This window comes from Strongylocentrotus purpuratus, unplaced genomic scaffold (genome assembly GCF_000002235.5).
Source record: "Strongylocentrotus purpuratus isolate Spur 01 unplaced genomic scaffold, Spur_5.0 spur5_scaffold_3, whole genome shotgun sequence".
Taxonomy (NCBI): Eukaryota; Metazoa; Echinodermata; class Echinoidea; order Camarodonta; family Strongylocentrotidae; genus Strongylocentrotus; species Strongylocentrotus purpuratus.
In genome coordinates this window covers 35,132,831-35,145,884 of record NW_022145609.1, presented here as the reverse complement: position 1 = coordinate 35,145,884, position 13,054 = coordinate 35,132,831, and the positions used below count along the sequence as shown (strand labels likewise).

Genomic DNA, 13,054 nt, shown 5'->3' with positions numbered 1-13,054 from the left:
ATAATGTTACATATTAACAGCACATAATATAATAATAATACAGTATCAGCCAAAGTGTATCAAAGTTCAAGTCCATTTGAGATGCACATCTATCCATCCTACTTAGTATCGTTTTCATTGTTATGATTGAAACCAAGCCGAGTACTCCAGCAGTTCCTGGTTCATAGTATGACCTTATTTGTCTTTTAGAAAAAGTTTCCATGGCATCTAAATTTAGGATGGAGGAAGATGAGCATATGAATTATGAAGCTCTATAACATTAAACATAATTTTTGTCATGAAGGCCATGTAAGTTTGAACCAAATATCTTCTAATTGGCCTAAAAGGTTCGGTAGGAGGAAATATATTTGTTTAAATTGCAATCATCTTCTTCAAGTACTGGCCCATGGAAAAAATATAGCCTTTCATTTTTGCTGGTTTCATTCATGTGATGTGCCTTGTTTCAGTCTTGTGACAGTCTTGTGACGTGCCTCGTTCGCTCGTAAAGGCATAAAGGCAGCCAATCATTGCCCATTATTTTTCATGTGATTTGTCCATTTAGCTTTCGCTTGTATTGTCAGATTCCGGCTTTTTGTTCATTCTTGAGATTTACCCCGATGAGGGCAGACAAAAGCTTTAGTCGTCTGTTTTTGTTGCTATTTTTCAAAAGTGATTTTCTTAGATGGTATAAATAAATATTGGTCCCTTTGGGCCCAGAACTGTATTTTGTCAATGTGAAAGCTGGTGATACCCTTCTGGTTTCAAGCTCTGAAATGATCTGAACATCTGTTCTCTTCGTTCAATTATATGAATAAACACACCCTTCTGGCTCCAAACGGACAATGTGCCACAATGTTTGTCACTGCACCTTTTTTTTTAAAGGGATCGCTTAACAATGTTAAATCTGAGATGCACGGCCCTACGTGTTATCAGTGTCTGTGATATGGTGTTATATTGAAGCTCTAAAAAAAATTGCGCTTCAAAATGAGCAAGAAGTGCCTCAAAAAAGTAAAAACCTTGGAGTGACCGGTTTTACCATACTCATTTTCCCCAATATACTGTAGTGTTATGAAAACTGTTTTGCAAACGCAAAATGTGATTTTTATTTTCAATCATAAATATCTTGATAATCAGACAGGCGATCTGCTTGTAAAAGTCATGGGGTTCCTGACTGACCTAAAGATTTATAATTATCATTGCAGCATGAGCTAAATCAAGGATTTTTTTTAAAGGATCTAAGACAAAGTTACCGGATCCCTTTAAAGCTTGATTACAGGAACCATGACGGAAAGATTGTATCATGTGATATCAACAAACTCACTGAAGATTATCAAGACTCTGCAATTTTTGAGTTTCATATTTATGGTTGTTTTTAATGTATGCACTGGTCATCTCCTCTTTCAAGAGAGGCTATGCGGCCCAAAGGTCCCTATGAAGGCAATCAAAGCAAGTGCAGAATACCCCCCCCCCCCACAAGTCACCCAATCAAATCAAATCAAATTACCCTAACTCTACATGTCTGCAGTTAAATCCTGTATTCTATGGTCCCCAGTTACACTGTCAAATCAACTTGGGTCCTACTCCAAACCGACCAATCTTGGGCCATTGGGTCTCGTTTAAAGCTTGATTACAGGAACCATGATGGAAAGATTGTATCATGTGATATCAACAAACTCACTGAAGATTATCAAGACTCTGCAATTTTTGAGTTTCATATTTATGGTTGTTTTTAATGTATGCACTGGTCATCTCCTCTTTCAAGAGAGGCTATGCGGCCCAAAGGTCCCTATGAAGGCAATCAAAGCAAGTGCAGAATTCCCCCCCCCCCCCCACAAGTCACCCAATCAAATCAAATCAAATTACCCTAACTCTACATGTCTGCAGTTAAATCCTGTATTCTATGGTCCCCAGTTACACTGTCAAATCAACTTGGGTCCTACTCCAAACCGACCAATCTTGGGCCATTGGGTCTCGTTGGTATGAATGTGGTATCACATCGAGGAGCTGATGTCCTTCAGAATACTACTCCAAATAACCTTACAAAAACATTTTAGATATTTCCTGAAAGTTCACCCCATGATAATACAGTCAAACCTGCTGTAGTTACCACCTGTCTACAAAGGCCACATTTGTCGGTTCCCTTGAAAATGGTTTCTTATTGAATCATGTACTAAAGGAACCTGTCTACAAAGGCCATTTTTTGTTTCCCTTGGGCGGTTGCTATAGACAGGTTTGACTGTATTTGAATGGATAAAGACCTTGTATTTCTCAATATTATCTTCTGCTATATAAATGTGGGTGCTTGTGAGGATTAATTATGTTGGTTGTGTTTGGAAAGATCAATAAAGACAGTGAGTGGGGGAGCTCAGAAGAGGAAGTGGGTGATTAAATGTTGAATATACAGCTTGCTTGGGCAACGTATTCCGGCTCCTCAATCACTTTGATTACAGGCACAAGTCATATGCTCTGTTGAAAGATAGGAGGAAGTTAATTTATCTAAGGGACAGTACAGCGCTCTAGATAGGCACTATCTTATGTGAGTAACCAGAAGGGTGTAATGTCATTAACATGGAATTAACGACTTCTATCTCTAGACATATGATGTGTGAGTAGATGTAGATGTGAAGTGAAATGTTGAATAGAAGATGTACATGGATGTTTGGGAAAGGAGGAGGAGGGGGGGGGGGGCGTGTGCTAGGGTGAGAAGAGGTAGAAAAAAATAGTTACAGATGAAGGGGCACAAGTAACAGGAAGTCACAGGTGCATACCGGTACATAATGAATATATGTTACTTGGCACCATAAAACTATATATTTGTTTATTTAGGTCTTATTCTGAGGAAATTTTCCACTTTAAATTGATATATTCTTAATCACGATGGGATGTTCTTAACCCAATTAAAAGAGTCCACTCCCAAAGAATGTTACTTTAGTTTAAAATCTGTTGTCTATGTAATAAAGCACTCTGACTCCCAAGGTATTGTGCAAACTGCAAAGTGACAAAAGGAGGATATTAAATACTCTCTAAAAATTTCTGTGAAGAGTTAATGAGAAATTGTCCTCAAACTTGGCACACTCATTGAGGAAATCCTGATCTTTTGTTTGTTTTGGTATCAAAGCAACATAGAATCAAAATAATTTTTAAAAATGCATGGTGGCTCAGTCGTTAGAGCGCCCGCCTCATGAACGGGAGGTCGTGAGTTCGAACCCCAGCCGAGTCATACCAAAGACTTTTAACAATGGGACCTTCTGCCTTCTAGCTAGGCGCTCAGCATATTAGATTGGAGAAGGGTAGTAATAACATATTATGTTATGCAGGGCCCGCTGGAAAAACAGTTTCATAACTGAAGTGGCTACCCTGGGTAAATAAAAGTTATTATTAAATAAAAGTTATTATTATCATTGAGTCCACTCCCAAAGAATGTTACTTTAGTTTAAAATCTGTTGTCTATGTAATAAAGCACTCTGACTCCCAAGGTATTGTGCAAACTGCAAAGTGACAAAAGGAGGATATTAAATACTCTCTAAAAATTTATGTGAAGAGTTAATGAGAAATTGTCCTCAAACTTGGCACACTCATTGAGGAAATCCTGATCTTTTGTTTGTTTTGGTATCAAAGCAACATAGAATCAAAATCATTTTTAAAAATGCAGATCATTGTTTTCCAATATCCCACTCACATCCCACCCTCAAGCCCCCCTCCCCCTCCCTCCCTCCCATAAGTGTCCCACTTATCCTACATTGGTATAATCCTGGATCAATTAGGATTGACTTCAAGGAATCTGAAGGATTAGCAGCTCCATGACCTTGGTCAATGTAATGAATTGATTGGTGTCTATGAACAATTAGTATCAATTCAATCTCTCTAGTCTTATGATTCAGACCAAGTATAAGCTTAATTTTTATTGAGTTTTTTTCCACAGCTCTATTCATTGCATTAGAGGTGAGATTTTTCATTATTGATATTCATAATATCTAGGAAGTGTCATTATGTGTCAAAGTTTATATTTCATATGTTAAAGACATGTATGGTTGTGTCATTGTGAAGGAATGGGTATTGGTCATATCTTGCACATCATGCAGGCAAGTGTACCATCTTGCATCTACATTTAAAGGCCCACTGCACTACTTGTAGCTACTTGCGCCCTCTATATAACAAACAATGCCTAATCGGTGACCATTGGTCCCCCATGATCCTCTTTTTCTTATGTTAACTGAGAGCTGAGTTGATGAGATAACCACCTGTCAAGTGACTTTGCAGGGCAGTCTAATCCCTTCTGTAATGTACGGCAGATAAGCTTTAAATCAAGTGGTCATGACGAATAAGGATTCGCTCTTCAACCCATCTTAGAATGGACAATCTGTGGACGAGGACTGGATTCCAACTAAAGTAGGTCCATTCTGGAATGCCCGACCTGAAATAAGACTAGGTCTGAACTCACAATTAGTGATTACCATTGAAACATACATAACAAAGGAGAGTACTGGCATGTACTATACAAGGTGATTAAACTTGTTTCTTTTCAACACATTTCCTGTCCCTAATCTCCCAGCTTGATGATATTGAAGAGCAGGATCTATTATTATTTGGGTCACTGGGTCTGATTACAAAAAGGAAAGTGGAGGTAATAGCACTTTTTATTGGAAACCAACAGGATTTTAGCTGGTGATGTAATCTTCTCCATTGTAAATTGACTGGATATGTACCATTCAACATTGTTTTGAAGCTGATTCAGTTTGTTCATAATCCTAGGGCTAGTACAGGATTTTCAGTCGGACTGAAGTGGACTATATACTCACCTAGACATTTCTGTGGATGTATTGTTGAGGTTACCATCACTTATGCCTCTAAGAATCAAACAAGAGACAAAGTAGAGAGTAACACAACTGTGTTGGATTCGTTAAGAAGTATCTGCATGAGATCGAGGGGAAAACATGTGAACTACGCTCACTTTGATTTAGCAGAAGCTCTTCACATTGTTGCATATTCTATCAAGATTTCAAGTGAAACTGAGGTGGAATGCTAGAAAGTACTATCTAGAACTTGACTGTGGAGAGGACATGAGTATTTCATTGATGATTCAGGGGAGCTAAGAAGCTAGATTGTGATGAGGAAAGTGGAGACAAAGTGGCTCCCAAATGACTGACAGGCTGCATGTTGCTCTGAATACAGATGAACGAAACATCTCAACGTCGTCGTGTAGTACTGTCCTCAAGACTCTAGGACCACTCTCACTACAGACCCCCATTCAACTTTTGATGACATTGAGTTCAGACCGGAAGAGAAGTAAAGCATCTTCAAGTACACAAAACCAGAATACATGCCAGCGAATATGCAACAGGATTGAATACCTAATGGAATAATGTTCTGAATCAGCTAACTGATTTGGGTTAAGGTTGTAGCAGACTTGAATATTTATTAGCAGTAGGAGGATATAGAGAAAATACATTGGAGCTCTCAACTCAAGAGGCCTGGTGCATGTTGCCCCTGTCTGGGAGGAAGATATTGCCCCCTCCTATTCTCGCAGATACTCTAGAGGAGATGAATAAGGAATACTAAACAGGACAAAATGTTTTTTCCTTTGTGTCTTGAAGACTTTTCAGTTTGAGAATTGTGTTCACATCCAAAGGAGGGTACAGTGAACTGTGACCTCCCACTTTCCAAATTGATATAATAATCACTTTTTAATCATAAAATATGCTCTCTAATGATTCAGCAGAAGGAAATAAAATATTGATTTTGCCATATAGTAGGAGGGAAAAGTTTTTCTTGGGAATCTGAGAGAGCTAGGCTTCTGAGAGAGGCTTCTGCGGTTCTGTTGAACTATGCTTTTGCATTAGAAGTCTTCCCAACTTGAATCGGAAAACTTCTGGAATCATTAGAAACAGATGTGAGAACAACATACACCCGAGGATTAAAAACTATAGTTAAATCATATTGAGGTATATAATAGTGGGGAAAGGAATTTCCTGTTAATGTCCTATCGCCCTTACCATTGCAACTTTACTTTACTTTACTGCTAAAGTGCTACACGTATCTATGAGCAAAAACTTGACTGTTGGTCAGCTGATTTTTCTATTAGTTGAACCCTTAGTGGGAAAAGAGTAGAAGATGAATTCGTGGCCTGGTACAATAGGTACCCTTTTCCAGCATTTATTAGCTCCTATGAGAGGAAAACCTAAGCCTGCACCAGTTGATATTGTTGTTTCAGAGGAACCTGATGTAGCAAATTGGGAAGCCATCTTGGAGAAACCAAGAAAATCAGTGTGGTAAGTGTAAAGAGATTGTTGTCTTTGTATTCAGTGGGGTAAAATACAGATTTGTCTAAGCTATATACAGCTGTACTGCTTGCTGTATAAAAAAAAAAGTATTTAAATAATTCAATAAACAAATTCAACATATATTTCAAACTTCCAATTAATTTCAGGCTGAGCACTCATGTCCAGGGGGGTGTTTCACCAAGATCCTAAGTTGAACTTAACTCTAAGATGGACTTAAAAATTATGGTGAGCCATTTGTAGCCTTAAAATGAAATACATTCAAAAGCGAAAATTCAAGTATTTTAGAATTTTTATAAATTCCACATCAAGAACATGAAATCACCTTGATAATAGAAAATATGAATGATTTGAATTAACATTTTATGCCTTTTAAAATAACTTTTACAAGTATTTTCAAAGATGCTAACGGCTTTCCATAACTTTTAAGTCCAACTTAGATATAAGTTTAACTTAGGATCTTTGTGAAACACCCCCCCCCCCCCCAAGGAATAAAACGCAATGTCTCTTATATCAAATTGGAACATCCCCACCCCCCCCCCCCCATCCTTTAATTTAATCTATAATCATGTCTCAGTGAAATTATCATCATCGGAATACGGGAGTGAGGTAGTCCTGTAGGTCTCCCGGTCGTGTTCCAAGTTCAATTGTCAGTATGCGACTTAAGACGTAATGCGTGGATGTCAGGTTATATGAAATTGTTTAACAAGCCAGTGTTTATCTAGACCAGTTTTAAAGATACCTATGTTGCGAGCAGTATAAAATATATATATTGAATCTGTTTTCAGCCTTTGCTAGTTGTCAAATAGATGTAGATGTAATGATTGATTTCAATTCATGGATAAAGGTGTGATGATCTACTAGAGACATATTAATTTAATTTGTCATCTTAGAGAACAGCATTTCCTCCATTGCGTAATTTAAGATTTGACATTGTACTCTCTAAAAAAAAATTGAGTTATCACGGACGTCACTCCTCTGGAGAGTGAAAATGTAGTGAAAATAGAGTGAACATTCACTTTTTTCTTCCTAGAGAGCACTCTAAAATCAATCGATTTTCACTCCTAAACAAGTGATCATGGACGTCACTCCCAAGAAAGTAAAAAATAGAGTGAAAATTCACTCTTTTTTTTAAAGAGAGTACATTCGTAGCTTTTGTCTGGATGAAGGATGTCTGGAGAAATCTTTGAAGGGGATATAAGTCAAGGGGATGTTTTTATAAGTTCATCTGTCTGGTTAGCTTGCCTAGCTATCTGATATATGCTCATCTGTCTGGTTAGCTTGCCTAGCTATCTGATATATGCTCACCTGTTTACATCAGCTAATGAAGCTTCACATAAATGTTTGCCTCCTTCAGACATGTTTAAACAACATGTCAGCTGCTGATCCTGAGAGCCATAAGGGCAGTAACTCATCCTAAAATGACCTGCCTTTCTTGCTCTCGATCGATCGTAGACCATTTGTGACATCAAGACGTTCTTCATATCGGACAATTACTGTAATTGGGCGTAGGGTACAAATACAAGCGAGGCAGATGTTCAAATCAATCAAGCTAATGTGTTATGTTTACATTTATCTAGCTTGCGCTTTTATTTAAAGAAATTGTTTCTGATGGGATTCAAGCTACTTTCAGCTACATGTATGTAGTTTGCAGGTAAATGCTCCATTTTATTTGTCATCCCCAATTTTGAAGGTGCATGAAGCATAAGTTATGTAAATAGGCTTTTAAATGGTTTCCCACATGAGACCAGGCACCGCAAAACCACAAGAAATCATTGCATGGTGTGATTTTCAATTAGATTTTAATATTGTTGCATTTTTCATGTGTTTTTTTTTAAAATAATTTCCTGAAAGAGTACTTTTTTCTGTGTAATTTCAATATTTGGAATCACACACAATATAAAATTGGCATTGTGGAAAATATACAGACCTAAATCTGTCTGGTCTTGAGTCTGTTCTACAATGTAGTTTTGGTTTCATTTATGACCATGGCTACTAGTCTCATTTGGATTTCTAATAACTTTAAAACAGAGTAAGCTATTGCCTTGATACCAGACAAAAAAAAAAAAAACATGATGTTCTTGATTAGCACGTTCAGTTTTAGGATAATTATTAGTATTAGTATATAAGTATTATCCTCCTTGAGTCAGAGTACTTAAACTGATCAATAGACAACAAATTTTAAATGCCCCTTTTTTTTCTGAAGTAACATTCTTGGGGACTGGACTCTTTTTTTTTCTTTTTCTTTCTTTCTTTTTTTTTTGGGGGGGGGGGGGGTTGGGGGTAGTAACATCCATTTATGAAGATTAACAAATAATTTTAAAGCTGAAAATCTCCTCTTTCAGAATTAGACCTAAACTTTTTTCCCACTATCAATTCTATGGAAAGTACATGTATCTTTCAAATTACCAATTAATCACTTATCAGTGCATGTGTTGCACATCTCTGTGAACATGATAAGAGTACTCTTGTAAGTTTTATTTGTTTATCAATCCATCACATAAAGTACCTATATCTTATCTCCTGTCTCCTTAGACGTTGGAATAATATACTTTCTTAATATCTCTAATGCATGAAGGTTCAGCTGAGATAAAACCATCATGTATCACTGTCTCCTTGTGTAAACTAAACACAATCCATAATATTTAGGTGTCTGAGGTCAGTCCTTGCATATATAGTTTGGCTGAGTGGATATTACCCTGCCCATGCACTCCTTCCCATTACCAAAATCTATCCTGTGGCTATAAGAAAATAGATTGGCTGTAATAAAGTAGTGGATGTTTTCTTGTCTAAACATTGTATAACAAAACATCATAGAGAAACGTATAGTAAAACGTATCGTTCTGGATTGAACTTCGTATCGCACCATATAACGCTTCATACCATATAACTTGGCAGGGCTTATCATGAGCGCGGACTCGCGGAGTGATGATTTGCTAGCTGTCGTGTCAAATGACCTCTGTCAAAACTAGTTTCTTTATACACAGTTTTTTTTATCCTGTGTTTTTCACTATAAAGTGACTCTTTATTTGACATTTCTTTATACAAGTTTTGTATAAATGTCCACTATAGTCTGATTAGGTTATTAGAAAGTCCAAGGTCAGTCCATAGATGTCAACCTGAACTGATTGGCTTTATCTAATCACTAGCTGCTCTTTCCCAATAATGTGTTTATACTGAACTTCAGGACGTACGAGTCCAGGCTACCGGTATATGTAATTATATTCAAGAATTACGAGGGTTTTCTGTTGGTAAAAGTGTAAACACTGCCCCCTATAGTCTGTGAATGCTTACTTTTTTTTATAAATTCCTTGATGGCTTCCCTCATGTAGATGAAGATGTAGTATCAATGTGCCCCCCCCCCTTTCACAACAAGCTAATACACTTTGTTTTTAATGGACCTTTTAGTAGCTCTTTACCATAGTAGAGTTGTGAACACTGCCCCTAGAGTATGGTATGGGCATATAAACTGTGGTACTGTAAGCTCTATGTTTTGACATACAATTAAACAGTAGGCCTTTATGTGTAGTTCTTTTAAAGACCCACTGCACTACTGGTAGCTACTTGCGCCCTCTATATAACAAACAATGCCTAATCTGTGACCATTGGTCCCCCATGACCCTCTTTTTCTTATGTTAACTGAGAGCTGAGTTGATGAGATAACCACCTGTCCAGTGACCTTGCAGAGCGGTCTAATCCCTCCTGTAAACTACGGCAGATAAGCTTTAAAAGCCTTTTGAATTGTAAAAATGTACCCCCCCCCCCCCAAATAAAAAAATAATATATGACAATACCATATGTTTCAGAGATATGTGTCTTGCAATGCCTCTTAGATAATCAACTACTTCATAGACCAAAAAATATAACAACAAAAATAGTTTGTGTTTTCATGATATTTAAATTTTACCAAACCTCAATCAGTAATTTGGTACAGGTATATATTATTGCAAGGAGTAAGGGTGATAATGTGGATATATTATTTGCTCTACAGTAAGAACACATTTCTTGCAAAACAGAAGACATGTTTCTGCTTATTTATGCTCCATGCATATGTATACCATACACAATGTTCCTGGTGAAGTTTCTGTACTAGAACATGTTTAGCCCATCCATCCATCATACCTTGTCTGCCTCGTGTAGTATTCTCCTTGCTGTCGTAGACACCTGTCAGCTGCTAGGCCTATCATGTACCCTGAATTTTACTCAAATTCTGTGAGTCAAATTTGATTTACTTTTCAGTTATAGAAGAAATTAAACGACTTTATGCTGTGTATCTTTACCTGTCATCCTATGTAAGCTAGAAGTAGCAATTTGATTACATCATACTCTTCTCCCCCCCCCCCCTCTTCTCCCCCCCCCCCTTTCTCCCTCCTCTCCCTCCTCTCCCTCCTCTCCCCTCCCTCTTTTATCTCTCTTTTTATCTTTCTCTCTCCCTCTCTTTCTCTCACTTTCTCTCTTCCTGCTATCTTTATCTCTTTGACTTTCTTCTTCATTGTCTTCTCCTTTCCATATTTACATCATGCGATCCTCTTGACATACCTCTCATCTTCTCTTCTCTATCCCTCATTCCTAGTTTCTCCTCCACTCCCTCCTTTTTCTCCTCCACTCCCTCCTTTGTGCCCATCTTTTTCTCTTTTTTCAATCTCTCAAGCGACATTCATTCATATGCCATCCTCGCCCTCTGCAGGCAAATCCTGATGTTGTAATAATCCCCCCAAATAGTGTTTCAAACTGTCTAAGGGCGCGTTCATGCTTGATTTTGAAGGCAGAATGAGCGATTTGTAACGCTCATCGTAAACGCTCATCGTAATCGCAGTTCCACGGTGCACTGTTCATGCTCACTTCTCCAGGCAATTCTCCTTGGGTGGCCTTCAGCTGGATTCGCAAACCTGTGTGCGCATGCTACGTAGACCCACTAGAGGTCAGTGCGTTGACCCCATTTAAACGCGTTAACAAATTGTAAACGCATCTTTTTGTGAGTCTACGATCGGTGATCGTGATCGCCGTTTTTCGGTGATTCTACAAAAGTGAGCATGAACGCAATCGTGTTTTAAACTAAACGCGTAACAGATGCCTGATTCTGGCCGTCAAAATCAAGCATGAACGCGCCCTCATATAGTCCACTGCATGAGAGCCAGATGGGCATTATTCTTTACTCAACATCCTTTTACACAGATTGAGCACCCTTCTGTCTCTCAGCTGATGGTATGTACGTCTCATGTTAATTGGAATACATTGTTTGTTCATCACATTTATGTATGTCAAGAAAAAAATCATTTTGGGGAAACTGCTACAGACAATTTAAAACTCCACATCGAATCGCATGCATGAGTTCACTGTCACAGCCAAACAGAGCCCTTCAGATCATGGTGTGCATTCCAGCACAGGGTCCAAAAAAGCTGCCAAAATTGTCACCATCCCAACTGCTGCCTGAAGTAGTAAATCGATGAGATACATTCCCCAAAATGAGGTTGTCAAAAGTCAAAGGGCTCTGGGCTGTGGAATGTTTACAACATTTAAAAATGTCAAAGAGAAAAGACAGGCAATGGTAGCAGAAATTAGATCTTCGCTTGGAGACAGCTGACACTTTATTACCCTTTTTCACCTCTAAAAGTTTGATTGCCAAGTTCTCAATTCCAGCAAGTGGCCTGATAGTCTTCATCAAAGTGTGTTGAGAATAACAGTCAACAGTTAAAGTCATACAATCTGCCAAACATAAATCAAGGATCCTGTATTAACTATATGCTTTGAAGAAAGAGAAATAAAGCTCACACAAAAGTTATTGATAGTTCAGTATGTTTGCTTTTTTCTAGTTGGGTGTCTTCAATTGTTAAAAATGGTTTCTTTATATCGCAACTACAATATGAGATTATGAGTTATACACTATATATTGCCAGTAGATATAACCAGCAACTACATGAAGTCCTGAAAAAGAATTAACTTCCATTTTAGCTAAAACATTGTATGACTTATCAAAATGGTCATATCATTAGAGCTCTCACCCTCTTGTGTTTCTCACCAATAGAGGGCAGTATCTAGCTTACAGTGATTGCAAGCATCAGCCATCTTTTGGTACAAAAATCCAAGATGGTCATCACATCAAATGCTTGAGTAAAAAGCTGAGCATGAAAAGCCGAGCTTGGTGTAAGTAATACTCCCTAAGATGCTAGCCCTCATGCATAATGTTTGGTATGTCTCCTCTGTCCGACACTGTGACTGAGCGATTCTGAGCGATTCCTCAGCATCCCATGGTGCCCTGGATGAGGAATGGATGTTGAATAGAGATGAGCAAGCAGAGGCAAAGAAGATGATGGAGAATTTCCTCTTGATATGAGAGGTCCAGAAATGAAGATAGAGAGAGAGTTAGGGAAGGGGGGGGGGGGGGTTGACAGACTGAGAGCACATCAGTTTACCCTAGCTCAGAAAGAGCTATATTCCTAGTTAACCATCTGTACTTTGATGGATTTCACACAGCCAGATGTTAGCAAAATTTGAAGGTTTTTTTTAAATACATGAACAAGCAAAGAATTGCATCTTTATAACTTTGTTAGGTTGTCACAGATAAAAAAAAAAAAAAAAAACAAGAATAATGTCAGTTCTTTTATGTAGAGGTGTCCTGGTCAAGTGGATATGTCACTGGACTGGATCACAAGGTCCGCGGTTCAAGTCCCGCTGCGGCACTAATGTCCTTTGGCTCTTGAAAATAAGTTGCTGTTTTTTCTTCATTTTTCAAGATATGCAGTAAGATTTTTGTGTAAATAAATATTCAAGGGACTTAGAATAGAACAGTAGGTCCC

General features: G+C 38.0%; 1 protein-coding gene across 2 annotated transcripts in view; it reads left to right on the top strand.

Moving 5' to 3' along the window:
* Positions 1 to 4,276: 4,276 nt before the first annotated feature.
* Positions 4,277 to 13,054, top strand: part of LOC579864 (cAMP-specific 3',5'-cyclic phosphodiesterase 4C) — a 36,609-nt gene continuing 27,831 nt past the window's right edge. For both annotated transcript variants that reach the window (XM_030996901.1, XM_003723951.3), the window contains exon 1: positions 4,277 to 6,248. In XM_030996901.1, coding sequence (XP_030852761.1) covers positions 6,091 to 6,248 — 158 coding nt within the window. In that variant the 5' untranslated portion in view covers positions 4,277 to 6,090. The remainder of the gene's footprint in view (positions 6,249 to 13,054) is intronic.